The sequence below is a fragment of the Polypterus senegalus genome, chromosome 10 (assembly GCF_016835505.1).
Source record: "Polypterus senegalus isolate Bchr_013 chromosome 10, ASM1683550v1, whole genome shotgun sequence".
Lineage (NCBI taxonomy): Eukaryota > Metazoa > Chordata > Cladistia > Polypteriformes > Polypteridae > Polypterus > Polypterus senegalus.
In genome coordinates, this window is record NC_053163.1 from 1792636 (window position 1) to 1811509 (window position 18874).

Genomic DNA, 18874 nt, shown 5'->3' on the forward strand with positions numbered 1-18874 from the left:
GAGGCAACGTGAAAAATTGAAATTTTTAGTTCCGCCCTTCACAAATATGTCTGACTAACGTTTTATTAATTTTACCCTTTTAATTCACTTATAAGTGTAACATTTTAGAGCATATGCATACAATAATGTGGATTACAAAAAAGGATTGTATTTAATTATTTATGTTATAGTTTAGTAACATGATGACGTGACTTCCTGCGCCTCAGGAAGTGCTTATTTTGAAAGCTGCTAATTGGCAGACAGACAGAAGCTATGGGGGTAACTTGGTAAGATAGAGCTAGTTAAATTTTTTTTTTGTTTAGTTTAGTTTAATTAATTTGTGGCGATACTTTTAATTTTTTTCAATCCGAGAAATTAAGGAGGGCTTTCATGTAAAACATTTGGTAAAGCAAACTTTTGTTGTTTACAATAGTAATAGTTTATTTTTCAAATCGGCACACTGTTTCATTTTATATTAAAGGATACATTAATACTGCGAGAGTAGATTGCGCTCATTTTACATAAACAACAGCCATGATCAATTGCAAATAATATTATGCTTTCCAAAATAATCGTTATTCTGTAAACTCTTTAAAAAGAGGTTTAGAAAACTGACATCCACTTTACAGTATTCGCATCCTGTTGATTAAAGGCTGCTTACGTTTCTGTTTTTTCCCAATTTTTAAATGGCTGCAGTGTGTCACAGGTACCCGTGGCTGAAGGAAAAAGTGTTCAACAAACGGTGGAGATGTTAAACAAAAAATTAGAGCAACTGGGAGCAGTGAAGCAGGGTAACTTCTATGTGGATTGCGAGACCTACCACGCGGGCGCACCTGCCATAGCCAATTCAGGTATGGCTTATGATGGGAAAATGATTAAAATATGGAAGTCTGTGTCATTAAGGTCAATGGTAAGGACTGTCTTCAGCCCTCCACAGCACACCATTTTCTGTCTACAAGGTTAAAACAAATACGAAGTCGAGGTTTAAATGTCATTCTTGGAGTGTTATTTTTCACTGTACGGGTGTACTCTTCTTTGTCAGTGAGGAACAAGTAATGTCATCAATCTGCTTTTCCTGTTGAAGGTCGCGGTGGGAATAACTAATCCTTTGGTTCAAATATACCATTTTATACGGGCTTAGAAAATGGTATGGTGTGGTGTGATATACCCTTGACAAATGTTTGGTTTTGTCATTGTGTTCTTGCTAAAAATGTTTACATTAAAGAAATTGTCTTAAGTTCTGTCAGATCTGCTTTTGTTCTTTTAAATTTCCTTTTCTTGTTCCTTATACACTCACCAAATTATCAGGAACACTACGAATACTGGGTAGGGCTTTCTTCTGCTCTCCAAACAGCCTTAATTCTTTGTCGCATAAGATGGTGGCAACATTCCTTTGAGATTCTGGCCCATGTTGCATCACATAATTTATGCAGATTTCTCAGCTGCACATTCATGCTTCAAATTTGCCATTCCACCACATCATAGAGATGTGTTGGATTCAGATCTGGTGATTGGGAAGGCCACTGAAGAACACTGAACTTTGACTTGTTCGTGAAACCAGTTTGAGATAACTTTTGCTTTTTGACATGGTGTATTATCATACTTAAAATAGCCATTAGAAAATAAGTAAATTGTGGCCATGAAGGAATGCACTTGGTCAATAACAATAAATTGTGGCAATCAAGTGACAATTGATTGATATTAATTGGCCCAAAGTGTGCCAAGAAAACATTCTCCACACCATTACAACATAACCAACAGCTTGGACTGTGATGCAAGGCTAGTTGTGTGCATGGATTCATGCTGTTGCTGCCAAAATCTAACCCTGCCATTTGTGTGTCTCGGAAGAAAACAAGCTTCATCAGACCAGGCTATGTTTTTCCAGTTTGTCTTCTGGTATTATAGCTCATTCACCTCATGGTTTTTAACATGTTGTGCATTCTGAGATGCTTCTCTGCTCACCACAGTTGAATGGTTATCAGAGTTATAGTAGCCTTTACAATGGCCTTTCCTGGCGATTCTTTTCTGACCTCTCTCATCAAGGTGTTTATTTCTGCAGAGCTGCCATTCCCTGGATGTTTTCATCATTCTGAATAATCTCAAGAGACTGTTGTGTGTGGAAATACCAGGAGTTCAGCAGTTACAGACATATCAGCCCATCTAGCTCCAACAATCATGTCATGGTTGAAATCATGTAGTGTTTGATGTGAACGTTAACTGAAGCGCCTGACTTGTATCTGCATGATTTTATGCATTGTGTCACTGCCACATGATTGGATAATTGCATGAATAAGGTATACAGGTGTTCCTAATAATTTGCTTAGTGAGTTTAAGTCAGTTTCTTTAGTTTGTGATGTGGTATAATTCTTGCAGCTAATTTTAAGGTTTTCTCTATTACTGTATGTCATTTTCTGATCTGTGAACCTTTGTACACAAAACTCACAATGTCACCTTATGCATTTAATGGTTTAAGTTCACTTGCCGACTACAGACAGCAACTTAACGTACATTTTCGATAACTAACCTTACCATTATTTAACATTTGTCTAGTTACTATATCTATCTATCTATCTATCTATCTATAATATATATATATATAATATATATATCTCTTTTATTTCACATTTGGCAAAAAAAAAGTCTACATTGGTCTATAATAATTAAATATATGTATGTATGTATGTGAGTGTAGGCAAATGCTATATAATGGAATTAACCCGTCTATGATTTGTTTCTATCTTGTGCTTATAATTGCCAGGACTGGGTTGTGCTCCCTGTAACCTAGTAGTAAATAAAGCAGGTACAGCTAATGAATGTTTAGATTACTTGGTCTGTAAAACTTTTCATTACATTATAAAATAAGCAGTATCGGTATGTTACCAAAGTCAAATTTGGCATATTATCTTTTAATCATCATAATTATTTAATAACATTTATATAGCATTTTTCTAACCTTCTAAAAGTGCTTTACGTAGTCAGAGGGGAACCACCTCAAGTACTGTCAATGTGCATCATCCTCCTGGAGGATGTGACAGCAGCCATTCTTGTGCGATTAAGCTCACTACACATTCGCTACTTGGTGGTGAAGGAGTGAGCGAGATGAGATAGTTGCCTATTAAGATACAGAGGATGATTAGGGTGCCACAATGACCAGGCCGTGGTGGGCAGATTAGCCAGGACATTGCTATACAAGTTACTTCTTTTCCAGGGATCTTCTGTGACCACGCACGGTCAGGGCCTGGTTGTATAGTACCAATTTTTACAGCAGTGTCCCCATCACTGCACTGGCATCCACATAGACTATAACATAAGCACCCCTGATGGCCTCCCTAAAACCTCTTTCAGCAGCTACCCAAGCTTATCCTGGATGAACTCCGATCCAAGTACTGGCTAGGCCCAAACATGTTTAGCTTCAGGTAGGTAAATTATTCTGTAGTTTAAGTGGGTTGTTGGCCAAAATTGTCATTTTCAGCTGTTGAGGATCAAAGGGGATGTACTGTTGAAATCAAAACAGACAAAGGCCTTTTTTGATATACTGTAAAAACTTTCCATCCAGCGTACCTATTTATAGCTTGGTTTCCTTTTTGCTAGATGTTCAAACTCTGCATAGAGTGATTACTAATGGATGGCTTGTTATTTAAATTATTTATCTCTGTCATTTTGCTTCGTTTTGTTAAAATTTACATAAAGTTCACCACAGCTGTAAAAGTGTCAAGGACTGTAAACACAACAAAATCTGTTATGTGGACAAATGACAGTCATGTGTCATAATTCAGAAGTCCTATTCTTCAATTTTGCAAATGTTTGACAGCTGATTTCTGAAATAAAACTGACTATGTACTTTTACATATCAGTGCTACTCCCTTTTCGGTGTTGGGGGTCCTCTGTGATGATAGGTTTTTTTACCAGGCAGATTCACACTCTGTGAGTCCTTTTACCTCTAATTGATCACAATGCTTATCTTTTTTTTTTTTTTTCCCCCTTGTGTTACTCTGCATTAAAAAAATCACAGTAATGTCAGATTAACATTTATAAGAAATTTAGAAATGCCAGTTTTTTGCCTTCACTTTAAATGCTTGACACTCATTTTTGGTTTCTTATTATTGTTTTTGCTCCTTTTAATATAATGACAATTAACAAGGAGTGATGTAGACACAGTGACAAATATAAGTGAATGCTGACTGGCTGCAGTTACTTCAGTGGCAGACCCACTAGTGATATCATTATTACATACCAGCTTTAATAACCAGAACACCTGGAAAAGGGGAAACAAAATGAAAATCCTTTAAATACACAGAATAAAATGAACCCAATTTAAAAGATAGATACTTTATTAATCCCAAGGGGAAATTCACATAATCCAGCAGCAGTATACTGATAGAAAGAAACAATATTAAATTAAATAGTAATAAAAATGAAAAAAATTAAAATAAAATTAATGTTAGCATTTACTCCCCCGGGTGGAATTGAAGAGTCGCATAGTGTGGGGGAGGAACGATCTCCTCAGTCTGTCAGTGGAGCAGGACGGTGACAACAGTCTGTGACTGAAGCTACTCCTCTGCCTGGAGATGACACTGTTCAGTGGATGCAGTGGATTCTTCATGATTGACAGGAGTTTCCTTAATGCCCGTCGCATAACATATAATTAATAACCTATATTAATGCTTGCGAAATACCAGTTCAAATTTATCAGACCCAGTTTTGTAACTTGGATTGCCACTAAAACAGAGAAACTGGGAAATCCTGGCTTCTTTATTAATGAGAGAGTTCAATTGAAGGCATAATTGTTTGGAAGAAAAATCTGCAACCACAAGGGAGTCCCAGGACTGAGCTTGAGAACCACTGACAGAGATAATATTAAAGGGTTAATGTTTTAAGATAAATTATGAATTGCTAATTGGTGCAGAATGCAAAAAAATAGTTTTTGGTAATGTACATAAAGTATATTAGAGCATTCATTAATGTGTGTGTGTGTATGCATGTTTGTAGCTAGAGATCTACAAAGGGAGAAAATGAGTCACATATCTTAAAATACTATTTTATTACTAAGGTTTTGACAACCTACCAGGTGTCCTCATCAGAGGAAAACGATTAGACATATAGGAATTGAAGGAAATATATAGAAAATGGGGTTCAGAAGGTGTTGGTCATAAAGTATTTTTTTAATATTTGGATGTTCTTCTTTTTAAGCCTGCATATGCCGGGTTCGTCCTAGTGTCTGTTAATGCTGTTTTCATTAGAGAACCATGATTCAGCCTGCTGTCTTGCATTTTTAGCATTGGCCCTGAATTTACCTATATGTGTATATGTCAGAGGCCGTGGGTCCTTCCTTTTGACAACATTGCAGTGTTCCTGTATACATGTTGTATTTTAGACATTTGCCTCGCATATAACCCTGGGCATGAATGCTGTAAACTGTGTTTCTTGTCTCTGTGATCGATTATTATGCTTTTGGCATTGAAAAAGGACAGTCCTTAAAGTGTTTGCCAGGTTGTGCGTTATCTTGTTCCCAGATCTGGACAGGACATGTGCTGTACTTTGTGACACACCACAATGATAAGGGATGGTGTGGTAAGTGTGGTGAGGAACCAAGTTGGAGTCGACTGTTTGCTGATGTACGCGGCATCTCCTATATAGGCATTGTTTAATAAACGTCTTGGGGTAACTGTTTGATGTGAACAGATAAAAATGATAACGTCTTTCATTCTTTTTATATGTCCAAGTCCTAACACTACTTCATTTATGCGAGGAAGGGTGGTTGCTGGAAAAGTGTAGTATTTTATCAGCATAACATTCCTTGTGATAAACAGTCGTAATTAAAACAATGTGGTTACCTCTTTCAATGGAAATGTCAAGGAAATTGATGTGTCCATTCATTTCTTTTTTTCATTGTGAATTGAATTGCAGGGAATACTGAGTTTATGTGGCTGTAGAACTGATTCAGCTGTTTAATTTTTTAAAATAATGAATGTGTCATCAATGTAGCATATCCAGATATTAAGTTTGAACTGAGTTAAAGCCACGCTTTCAAAGCTCTGCATAACCAGTTCAGTAAGGAGTCCTGATAATAGAGAAACCATTGTCATGCCTTCTTTCTGTCTGTAGTACTTTCCATTAAAATGGAAGTGGGTTTTTGGCAAAGTGATATTAGATGCATTATGTTCATTGTGATCAGCGTCTTTTGTGCCATTATGATGGGATCGTTGTGTAGTTACATCAGTAAAGTCTTTGTGGCCAGATGAGTTGGGATTGTGGTATATAACGACAAAATATCTAAAGAGACTCATTTTCTCCCTTTGTGGATCTCTAATTACAAATGTGCAAGCCGTATAGATATGTTCTTCAGATGGCACCTGCTGCTTTTTCTTTCAACATCTTTATTGGTTTGTATCCAATATCACAGTGTACTTCTTCACCCACTCTTTCTTTAATCCACAGTGTACATTCATTGCCCCAGGTATCAGAACCACACTTTTTTTGGCACTTAATTCACTTATCTTACTTTTAACATATATCAACATCTGTCACTCTGTTTAGATATTTATGACAATAAAGGTTGTGGTGAGTGTCCGAAAACTACAATAGAACATTAAACTTCTGTATAATATGAGGTAGAATATTCATTGAAACGTTTTTTTTTTTTTTTTTTTTTTTTTCTTACTAGCATGTTGAACACAGTCAGTATTCAAGAGCTCCTATGGCCATCCACATTCAGTGGTGTGAAAAACTATTTGCCCCCTTCCTGATTTCTTATTCTTTTGCATGTTTGTCACACAAAATGTTTCTGATCATCAAACACATTTAACCATTAGTCAAATATAACACAAGTAAACACAAAATGCAGTTTTTAAATGATGGTTTTTATTATTTAGGGAGAAAAAAAAATCCAAACCTACATGGCCCTGTGTGAAAAAGTAATTGCCCCCTGAACCTAATAACTGGTTGGGCCACCCTTAGCAGCAATAGCTGCAATCAAGCATTTGCGATAACTTGCAATGAGTCTTTTACAGCGCTCTGGAGGAATTTTGGCCCACTCATCTTTGCAGAATTGTTGTAATTCAGCTTTATTTGAGGGTTTTCTAGCATGAACCGCCTTTTTAAGGTCATGCCATAGCATCTCAATTGGATTCAGGTCAGGACTTTGACTAGGCCACTCCAAAGTCTTCATTTTGTTTTTCTTCAGCCATTCAGAGGTGGATTTGCTGGTGTGTTTTGGGTCATTGTCCTGTTGCAGCACCCAAGATCGCTTCAGCTTGAGTTGACGAACAGATGGCGGACATTCTCCTTCAGGATTTTTTGGTAGACAGTAGAATTCATGGTTCCATCTATCACAGCAAGCCTTCTAGGTCCTGAAGCAGCAAAACAACCCCAGACCATCACACTACCACCACCATATTTTACTGTTGGTATGATGTTCTTTTCTGAAATGCTGTGTTCCTTTTACGCCTGATGTAACGGGACATTTGCCTTCCAAAAGTTCAACTTTTGTCTCATCAGTCCACAAGGTATTTTCCCAAAAGTCTTGGCAATCATTGAGATGTTTCTTAGCAAAATTGAGACGAGCCCTAATGTTCTTTTGCTTAACAGTGGTTTGCGTCTTGGAAATCTGCCATGCAGGCCATTTTGCCCAGTCTCTTTCTTATGGTGGAGTCGTGAACACTGACCTTAATTGAGGCAAGTGAGGCCTGTAGTTCTTTAGATGTTGTCCTGGGGTCTTTTGTGACCTCTCGGATGAGGAGTCTCTGCGCTCTTGGGGTAATTTTGGTCGGCCGGCCACTCCTGGGAAGGTTCACCACTGTTCCATGTTTTGCCATTTGTGGATAATGGCTCTCACTGTGGTTCGCTGGAGTCCCAAAGCTTTAGAAATGGCTTTATAACCTTTACCAGACTGATAGATCTCAATTACTTCTGTTCTCATTTGCTCCTGAATTTCTTTGGATCTTGGCATGATGTCTAGCTTTTGAGGTGCTTTTGGTCTACTTCTCTGTGTCAGGCAGCTCCTATTTAAGTGATTTCTTGATTGAAACAGGTGTGGCAGTAATCAGGCCTGGGGGTGGCTACGGAAATTGAACTCAGGTGTGATACACCACAGTTAGGTTATTTTTTAACAAGGGGGCAATTACTTTTTCACACAGGGCCATGTAGGTTTGGATTTTTTCTCCTAAATAATAAAACCATCATTTAAAAACTGCATTTTGTGTTTACTTGTGTTATATTTGACTAATGGTTAAATGTGTTTGATGATCAGAAACATTTTGTGTGATAAACATGCAAAAGAATAAGAAATCAGGAAGGGGGCAAATAGTTTTTCACACCACTGTACCTTGCATTCTTTTTTTTTTTTCTTCTTCAAATGCCTCTGACTAAAAACTTTTCATACTATTACCTTTCTCTAGCAATTACTGTGCTTTATTAACATAAGACGATCTTAGTCTTGCTACCTCCAGCTTCAAATGTTACTGATCTATTTACTTTATAAATAATTTGTTGTGTACACAGCAATTTCTCTTGAATCATTCTTTTCCTTATGTCTTAATTCCTGTACACAGAATATAACTTTTTTCTTTTTCTTCATCCTCATCACATCATCTTTTTCCATCATACTGTTGTCCGTCCAAGTTATCAATCTTTACACTCTCTGCAATATCTTAATAAAGATGTATGAAATTTGGTAACAGGGCGTAGCACCATGAAAATGCTAGTTTTTAAAATTACTTCCTCTGGAAATTACTTCTAAAGAGAAATATTTTACTCTCGTTGAGAAACTACAATGTCAAATTAAAATTATTTTAAAACCACTCATTAATCACTATCATTTTCTTGTATTTTACCATATATGATATGCTACAGTCTAAAACTCATTAATTAGAAGCTGATAAACAAAAGTAATTATGTTAAAATAAATTTCTCTACTGCTGTGCCCATGTAATAGTGATAATACAATGGTGGTTCATTCTTATTAAAACAAGTCGGGTGGTTTCACAGCTTTGAAAATTAATATTCACACATATGTAGTGTTTGTATGATTACATGCCTCCTTATTTTTATATTCTGGTTATTTTGACGGCAAAGCATATTTTTTGAGAATGATTTTTCTTTCCATAGGTCAGAGTCAAAAGTTCCTGTATGTAATGCACAATTCGGAGGCACCACTTAGCTGCTTTGCACTTTTTGAAAATGGCCCCTGCTTGGTAGCTGATCCCAACTTTGATGTGCTAATGGTCAAGTTAAAGAGTTATTTTCAGAATGCCAAAGGCAACAAAGTGGAGAGCAGAGGAGCACGCTATCAGTACTGTGACTTTTTGGTGAAATTGGGAACAATCACAATGGGATCTAGTGCCCGTGGCATTTCTGTGGAGGTAAATTGTACTGATTATTTTGATTATTATTCTTGAAACATCCTTGCTTTCCTTTCAAGATCTTTTGTAAAAACTGTTTTGTTTTTGTGATTTTTTTTTTTTTTTTCCTCCTCTGGTCATATTTTTTAATTGGATTCTGTTAATGTTTAAACATTACTGTATACATGGCAAGAATGGAAACAGTTATTTTTATTCAGTGTCTTAGTCTTAAACTGCCCAAGAAGATTGTTTTTAAAGCTACGCAGTATTTGATTATCTACTAGTAAAACAAAACTAAAGTATATCGCATTAAAATAAATATAAATAATAATTGTTATAAATTCTTGTTACTTTTATTTGTGTTTTTCAAAAAGTTATTGACATCTCGTGAGATCGCTAGAACTTTGCTGGCTTTGTCTCTAAACCTGTTCTGGAGGCAACCCATCCATTTCATTTTTTTTTATCAAATTCCATCGGCAGTATATTTGGTTCAGATTAATTTTGTAGTGAACAGGTGCAGTGCAGAGTAACAAATTAATGGGTGTATTGCATGACAACTATAAATACAGAGGTGCCTCTGGGAGAGGTATTTTTGCTAACACACTTAAAATGACAATTTTGTATCAGTGATGCTTGTAGTTAGAAAGAAATAACATATTAAACAGATTTTCAAGAATTGATGTGCAAGCTTTCATTTAAATAAAATATGAAGAAACTGGGCAAGTTGAAGACAGAAAACACAGGGGAACGCCCAAAATTCATCTGTATCTGATGAGCAGTACTGAAAATCACTTCCTTAAGGGATACAATTGTGTTTTGTGAAGGAGTCTTAAAGACAGATAAAATTATGCAGCAGTGCTGTAAAGCAAATTGCTTCCATTTTGCATTTTAAGGGAGGCCAAAGAAAACACTTATTTAACTCAAATACTGTATTCTGTTTACTTTTTGTCTGTGTGTTCAGTTGTGCTTATTATGGTGTAATAGCTTTTTCACAAGCAAGTAAGTACTTGCTCTGCAATGTTAAGCATCCCTTAATTTACAGTCTGACTTTAAATTTGTTAGATGGACAACAAATGAGAAGGATTTTATAGAATTTGGGCCTATATAATATATATAATCATCTTCATAGATTAATAGTGTATGGTAAAATGTGTTTGTGTATTGAAATACAATCCTTAATCCTTAACTAGGGGCCTGTACCCCATGCTCGCTTTGCTTGCCAACCCCAGGGGACACGTGCTGGGCACCCTCTGCTCGTGGCTAAGCTACTTGAAGGGCGTCTGGGCGCTCCCCCTTTAAAGTAAGCGATTGTATTTAAAGACATGGTATATGGAAAAGTATGCTGTACATGGGAGGAAGATGGTTTGGTCCTTAGTTATATTATAAATAGAAAATCAGTTATTTGAGCATTTTACTACAACTGTCTATTTTAAATACCAATGAAGATGAAACATAGTAAAAAGTAAAAGTACTTATAAAAAAAGTAAAATGTAATAAAAAGTAAATAAAAAAAATTAAAAACATTAACACCCCATCAAAAACAATATTATGAATGAGTTTATCCTTTTAAATTGCATTCTATAAATGTTGCTTTTTGCATTTCTATTCACATGTTGTTTCAGATATTTTTCTGTTTGTCGTTTACTGAACAATTCTTTGTTATTGACTTCTTATATGCTGCTCCTGTTCATTTTCTTCTTTTCTATGTTCGTTATCAGCTCTTGCTGCTCTTTTTCTATCGCAATATTAAATTCAATATTCTTGAATAGATAATTTGCTTTTCTGCTTTGCTATTATAACTGACTGTGTTGAAGGGCAAGTTACCACTGAGAGTGTCATGGGGTGGTATGGAGAGAGGATGTGCACAGTAGGAGTAATTTATTGGGCGAACGGTGTGGTCAAGGCTGAATAATGCAGACGCAACGGAAGACTTTTTTTAATATAATAGAGAGAGAATATATGTTTTATGTGCCATATGCATTGGTAAATATGACATTATTCAGGATACTTTGCAACAGTTCTTTATTTATTTATTTTTTATTATAAGATTCTTTTTTTAAATCAAAGGTGTCCACCAGTCAGTTTGTCCTGTAATCTTACAACAGCAAATGTCAGATACATTTGTACATTGAAAATACATTATCTGGTTAGTAACACTTATTGAAAAAATGGTTTCTTCTCGTTCCTTATTTCGGAATACTTTAAAAGCCGTCTTTTTGTTTCCTCACATATGTAATTAGACATTTCCTATTACTTCTGTGGAATTTGATTAAGAACAGGACTGGACTTAACTTACATCATCCATAAATGTACTAGGAATTGAAGGCTGTTTTCCAGTTGTTCCTGTACTATTCAAATACGTAACCTAAGTGCTTTCGTTAAGTTGTTGTCCACTCTGTCAATAGCAATTATGGATGAAATAAGAAAGTTTGATTATTTTTTTTGACACATTTGGAATTCTGATTGGCTTGGAAGCCACAATAGACTAATATTTAAGCCAATTACTGCTGCTTTTACAGGTGATAACTATGAGGCAATGCTTGTGATAAGTAGTCATTGAAGATGATTTACCCTTGACTAATGGCTAAAAATAACTAATATCCTTCATTAATTGCCCTTTTATTCTGTTTACAGGTTGAATACTGCCCTTGCATTGTGGCTAATGACTGCTGGAACCTTATGATGGAGTTTATGCAAAGCTTTCTGAGTTCCCATGTCCCAGGTGCACCTGCTGTTTTTGGGGTTAAGCCTGATGGAATCTATTCTCCATCTGACACTATGGTGCAATATTTGGAGCTGTTTAACAAAGTACGCAAACAACAGGCCGCACCAAGCACTGGGATGCGTTGAACTATCTCTCTCATCTCCATGTATTCATTTTACTTCCTGAAGAAAAGTTTAGGAAGGAGCACAAAGGAGGCATCTTGGTTACTGATATTGAAACAAAACATTTCAGCCATTTGTTTGTCAAGCTACAAATGGGAAAACATGGATAAATATGATTGTAAAACCTATCTGCAGCTGCACAGTATTGTTACAGTATTCTGGACATTTGCTGGTGTTTGTGTCCTGTATAAGGAGACATTACTGTTAAATCTGTACTGCACCATTTGTACATATTTTTTTGCAAGTTGCATTATATTTTGTTACCTTTATTTATAAATGATGAGATTAGTTGCCTAGTACAGTCTCTGCAAATTAGTGGCATGAAAATATTAATTATGAAAACAGTAATGTTCTCTGAACAGTCCTGCAAGTCATAAAACAATGGGCAGGTAGAGGATTGATTTACAATGTGAATTTAATATTTGGGACTAACCTATGTTTTTATTTGTAATTTTGTGTTTTGATTATGACTGTGCAGTAAGAGATTTTACATTCCTGCAACTAAAGTGTTATGATTTTATACTTTCATTTGTACAACAGAATATAGCGAACTTGCAAAGATTTTAAATAAAATATTCTTTAGCCTAGTATTTTTAAAAATAGGTCTGCACATATGTAATCAAGTTATTTGAATTCACACCATCAATCATTATTACAAATATATTTTTGTTTAGTGTGGAAATACTGATATTAATGTAAAGAATTGAAATATTGAATAAGATTTATTAAAAAAAAAAAATCCTAAAACACTGCTTACTAAAGCTAGTAGAAGGTGCATATTTTGAATATATTTCTTGGGAAAATATATTGCACAGAATGATAGATACTTTATTAATCCCAAGGGGAAATTCACATACTCCAGCAGCAGCATACTGATAAAAAAATTATGACTTCTTTAATTGGAATTAGTCATCTTTCATTAAAGACTGGTGGTAAAGTATGTAGTTAAAAACAATAGTGCCATAGAGGTGTAGATCACCGGTTTCTGCACACTTTGAGATTATTGATAATAAAAAGCTGTATTAAGTAATATATACGTATCTGTTTAATACTTAAAAGCATTATTCAAGCTAGTGTACTTTTTTTTTTTTACCCCGTAGTTTTATTGCTCTTTATCTACTATAGTGAAGTCGTATCCTGACAGTTTCTAAATGCAGAACATTTCTTATTACATCCATATTTGTTCTTTATTAAGAATCACATTTGTGTCTTATTTAATTTCAATCATTTTTATAACTGGTTGGCAAGTTGTCTAACTAAACTTACTTAATCAGGTGATCCTGTAAAATCATAGATATGCTTGCTTTCCGGAATTTTATCGAAAATGCATTCCTTCTTTTAGCTTTATCAAACCGTGTTTTAAGTTTCACTCAATATTTTAATTCTTTGTTCAACTCCTAACTCCCACTCCAAAGTTACCAAAACATTGCATGACAGGTGACAAAGATGCTGTTGAAACAAAATGTATACAGCTATCAATTGCTAGAACCCTAATTTTGCATCAGAGGGCCAAGGTGACCCAGAGCCTCTCACTGTTGTGACTGAGGACAAGACTGAGACGAGCCCTGAATCGTAATCAGACCATCAATGTTAACAATAACCTTAGTGAAAACTTTGTGATGTATATAACTCCACTCCACCAGTTATAAGTAAAGCAAAAATTAATGAGTAGTTCTCATTGCAGATTAAGAAATTTTTCTAGATGAAAACGCATCAACCAATTCCCCTAAACTATGCTGTCAATGTTTTAAATGTTAGTAATACATTAAAAAAGAACGTTTCACCCTTTGTAGTTGTGAAGAAGTAGTCACGTTTTTCATGTTACTTTTTAGAGTTATATGCTGGATTTCTTCTCCAACCCCATACAGGAAGATTGGTGGATTTTGGATTGGGCTTGTAATGGGATGTCAGTAGAACAGTTAATCATTATGCTGATAGGATTTGAGTCCTTAGTATAAAAAATCAGTACTGTGTCTTTAAGACGTCTTTGTCTGGCGAGTACCTTATTTACCCTTTCGATCCAACCTAACTTGTTCTTTTACGCTACGTAAGTGGCGTAACTAAACTGGTTAGTGTGATAGGCGCATTGCGCAGATATTGGTGAATTTCCTTCCTCTGTTATGAATGTGGTGTCTGGACGCATGGATACGTGGTTAGCGTAGCTGCCCCCCAATATAGGGGGTGCTGCTCGGCGAACCGGCGCGCAGGCAGATGCGAGAATCTCCATCACTTCTCCAGCTTTCAGGGATGCTAAAGTGACGGACAGCTTCACCAATAGACAGGCTAATCTGGTCAACACCGGCTGACCTCGAGACCAATCGGCGCGTCGCGCGGAGGCGGGTTCTTTGCGGTTCGGTTGTCTCGCGGTCGGTGACAGCTTTCGCGTGCTGATGATGGCGGTAAATAAAAGCCTTGAGATAAAAAACACGCTTTTTTCCTTTTAAAAATTAAGCAAAAGTGCCTATTGTACAAACTGTCGCGGCCATCAAGATTAAGGGGAAACGCAAGACACCGAATCGCGCTTGCCTTTATAACACGAGTTTACAGCCAGTAAAAGTTTGTGGCGGTTTTTGTGCATGTTTTTGTTTTTCGCCCCCACCGTTTTTCAAGAGTCGGAGATTTTTTATTTTTTTGCAATCTACTATCTTTATGGTGTATTTTACAAAGTTTATCCAGAAGAATAACCGACCCTGTGGATTGAGTGTGCGCTCAATTTGGCGCTTTTAAATCTCAGCGACTGTCTGCTATTCTGTTCCTTCTTCGGCCGGCTGTTGGATTAAAGTTACGCTGGCGGTTCTCGCGGAGTTTCCTTCAGTCACACTCTTTGTTCTGCAGGTAAGCGGGGAAACAGCATGGGGAAGGGGGAATTGAAGGAGGGGCCCCAACGAGAAAGGGGAACCACGTCTCTGAATTAGAGCGGCCCGTGTTGAAACTGAGTAGCAAGTCATATTTTGCGCCGCAATGAAAGACACCTCGGTTTAAATGGAAGTCATGTCACTCAGGATCTTTACTCCTGCAATTATTTTATCTCGAAAGTCATTACATTTTTTGAGCATGGAGACAGTACTGGATTACCGTAATATTCACTATGTGTGGTAAAACATTGATTCCCCAGTATATATCACTGAACTTAAATGTATGTTACTTAATTGTTGAACTTCAGCCCTTCCTGACCTTTTGCTGCTACCGGGAGTGAGCGTGTGTGTTTGTTTAAATTAGAAGCCGCTATAAGGTTTCCGTTTTTTGGTGTAAGAATTAGTGTTTTGGTTTCCCCTTTGTTTATACTGAGACTAGTAACTGAGCTATCTAAGAAAGACTGTACTCCTGCAAGTACAGTTAAAATGTTGCCTTTGGCCATCTGTTGTTTGTGTCCCGGTTACCCGGTTGCAGATGCAACATTCTCACGTGAAGAACTGAGCCTCCCTTCGTTTATGCTAAAGTTTGCCTATACAGTATATCCGAATGCAAGTCGCCTTACCATCTTGTCCAGTGTGCAACCCCCTCCCCACGTATCGTTGGCTGTGGGTAAGGGTGAAGAGCGGCTTAGGAGTGCTTTGTCCGTTCGTGGCTTGTCAGACTTTTTATTTAAGGTTGGAAAAATTAGAGTATAATTTTACAAAAGTAAATTTGCGTTTTAAAGTTGGGACATGAAGGTCTTAACTTTCCGTTTTTTTCTGAAAATAATATTGGAGCAGTCCACGAAGCAGTATTTCTTGATCATAGCGTGGCATAAGGCACGGCTTTGCATAGCCTATCCAAATGCTATGTAAAAACACAATGATTAAGACAATCAAGGCTTGTTTTCATTCAAAGAGCATCATATGTACTGTAAATGGGGCAATATAAAATAAAGGTTGATTGATCTAGTAGCGTTCTTATGTAATCGATGCAGTGTAACAAGGAAACGCTGACCCAGTTTCATAAAGAATTTAGAACTTTGTTTTGTGTGAAAGGACAAATTATGAAGTGAACGTTGGTCCTTAAAATAAAAAGCACACGTTTTTAGTTTTAAAATGCAAAATTTGTGTCACTTTTTCAGACTTGTAGTGTCTTGTTGTTACCCACCTTATTTATTTTCAGACATTCACACCACAGAATAACTACCTTCGCTAGTGATGATCCATTATGACACACGTTGAAGTTTTACTTAAACTTTGGCAGGAAGCCCACACGTGTTCTTTGATTTTGTATTTTGAAAACAGAATATGCACTTTTAGCCAAACCTGATTATCAAAAAATCCAATTGGACAATAAAAGAAATTTGGTCAGCTATGAATTTGATGTGCTGTCCAATCTTAATATTAAACAGGTATGTTGTATAGAGTGATAACCTGCTTTATGCTTAGTTTTTGAAAATGTAACACTTGTCTATATGTATGTTGTAGTAACTTGTGATGAGTTATAAATACATTAAAACACTTTGTGTGTGTGTGTGTGATGTTTTTTTTCTTCTTAGAAAATCTTGTCTCAGCATATTCTTGAGATGTAGAAAAGAAACACAGTAATGCTATTAATTGCATCTGTTTAAACAGTGTTTGTTATACAGGTATGTCATTGAAAAGAGAGTGAAAATGCTATGAAGTGTACATTTCATTCCTTTTTACATACTGCTCTTTACAATCAATCCCTTTTAACAATCACTTTTTAATTTTCTGTTAAAGTTGCTTTGCAACTGAAAATAAGAATGCAGCAGTACACATTTAAAGCTGATTCCAGATTGGCAGCAGGGGTATTTCCAATGGCAGCAAAACAAAGAAACTACAGTATGTTTTATACATTTCTGCCTATATTATATTTGTTTAATATGCATACGTATAAGTCTCTTTTTGATTAAGTATTGGTCAGCTTTTTTTTAGGATAAGTCCATTATATTAACAAAACAGAAACTGTAATTGTAATTAAACAATAGCATAGTCTTCTATAGTAAATTCCTTTTCATGGTGCTTTGCAAATAAGTAGTATAATTGTTTTCAAGCTATATATTTTTTCATTGTTGAAGCACAGGCACATTAAGTGATTTGCTCAGTCTCAGACGGTGAATCATTAGTCAGGATTCAACTGGGAACTTTGTGGTTTTTATAGTCCAGTGCTTTAGTTGCTGGCCTACATTGTTTGCTTAGTAGAAAGAAGTATATGTCTTACTCTATTCTAGAGATAACAAATTTGTTAATGATTTTGAATTGCTAAAATCTTGTAACCATTCAGGACTTCACAATAGAATTTTTTTTTTGGGGGGGAAACACAGAGTGATAGCAACACCAGTGAACTTGATCTAGTTTGCCTTATTTGTGGAAACTATCCTGTGTATCTCAGTTAAAGTTTTCTGTCTAGGATGTGAAATGGTAAACAGTGGATGTATTGTTTTACCATAGGTTTGTGTGAATTTTCATGCATGTTTTGCTGTAGCTTTATAATACAATTTGTGCAGGGATCAAAAATATACTCTTTAATAGTGAGGAATTCAATCCTATTCTGTAATCCCTTTTTTTTTCTTTCTTTTTAAATCTATAGTGCACATTTTCCATCAGTTAAAGAATTCTGATGACCACTTATTATACTCTTACAGGCTTTTGCTGAAAAAAGAAAAAATCCAGTTATGGCTGTAATTTCTAAGAGAAGCAAAAGCCTATTTTGCTAAAAATGCAATTTCTTTTGTACCTCCCATTTTTCAAATGTAAAAAGACATACCAGTGGTGTTTTTCTTCTCAGGCTGGCAATTAGAGGTAGTTTGTCTTGACTTGTGAAAAGCACCCCCTGTTGGAGCTGCTTTCTTTTAAGCATCAAGATGTGTGTTTTAGTGTAGTCATTTAAATCTTTTGTAGTCTTTGTAATAAAGGAATAAAGGGAAAAGCATCTCTTTGTCATTCATTAAAATAAACCGACAATTCTGAGGCACAAAAAAAAAAAAACACATGAAAAGCTCAGTTCTGTTGAAGTCTGCCCTTGTGCAAATATATGAGGTTTTGCTGTCCTATAAATTTATAAGAGCAAGGCAGGGGGGATTAAAGTACTCTGGTAGGGGGTGGTATGGGGCAGGCTATATGACAGACCATATTCCAACCATTTGGTTCCCAAATTTTGTTTGATATTTTTTCAGTTTCTTTATGAACCCTCTTGGTGAAACAGGCCTTGTAGCTACAGGGACTGGCAGGGAAAGACATATGGAAAACCTTTGAGAAGCTGTCCACATATGAATTCTTGGCCCCAAACCAAGGTCTTGGTTAGATATCATGTGACATGTCACATGCTGTCCTGTGTTGCTCTGGAACTGTTGCTTAAGTTTCTGAAGACTTCATTTTACATTTTCTGATTTGACATTTCCCATATCTAACCTAGATTGGTCCCTAGCATTCTGTAAGTTGATTTTATTTTAGTTGTCCTTTCTCTTGTTGCTTACTTTTTATTTAAACAAGGGTAGTTAATGTACGACTGAATATTATTTTAGTACCTCCAGAGCATGTTTATACTATCATGGTACTTTTGGTAGTGTTGGAGATTAAGTGATTGTTAGTTTTGTGTTCCAATTAATTAATTGTGGCTGGTTTTGGCATTTAATGTAGTAAATTATTTGATTATATCATTTTTTTTCCTTCCAAATGTACAATTCACTTTTGTAAGAAATTTAGAATGCTGTTCTTGCTTTGCTGCTCTGAATATGTACAAATAAACCA

General features: G+C 35.9%; 2 protein-coding genes across 6 annotated transcripts in view; both read left to right on the forward strand.

The window, feature by feature from the left end:
* The first annotated feature begins 187 nt into the window (after positions 1–187).
* Positions 188–12805, forward strand: med20 (mediator complex subunit 20). 2 transcript variants are annotated; one of them, XM_039764806.1, is made up of 4 exons: positions 188–266; positions 676–830; positions 9085–9338; positions 11952–12805. In XM_039764806.1, exons 1-4 carry the CDS (start codon positions 253–255, stop codon positions 12165–12167), a joined length of 639 nt encoding a protein of 212 aa, XP_039620740.1. In that variant the 5' UTR covers positions 188–252; the 3' UTR covers positions 12168–12805. The 2 variants fall into 2 exon arrangements, with proteins under 2 accessions (XP_039620740.1, XP_039620742.1); XM_039764808.1 differs by lacking the exon at positions 188–266 and adding an exon at positions 280–383.
* An 83-nt stretch (positions 12806–12888) lies between these two features.
* Positions 12889–18874, forward strand: part of usp49 (ubiquitin specific peptidase 49) — an 88781-nt gene continuing 82795 nt past the window's right edge. For all 4 annotated transcript variants that reach the window (XR_005635114.1, XR_005635115.1, XM_039764801.1 and 1 more), the window contains exon 1: positions 12889–15038. The gene's annotated coding sequence lies outside the window, so the exon portion shown is untranslated. The remainder of the gene's footprint in view (positions 15039–18874) is intronic.

Excerpts from the sequence above, each read along its gene's own strand:
- med20 (XM_039764806.1), top strand. Across the intron at positions 831-9,084 it reads ACCTGCCATAGCCAATTCAG|GTCAGAGTCAAAAGTTCCTG; the intron begins GTATGGCTTATG and ends TTCTTTCCATAG. Across the intron at positions 9,339-11,951 it reads CCCGTGGCATTTCTGTGGAG|GTTGAATACTGCCCTTGCAT; the intron begins GTAAATTGTACT and ends TTCTGTTTACAG.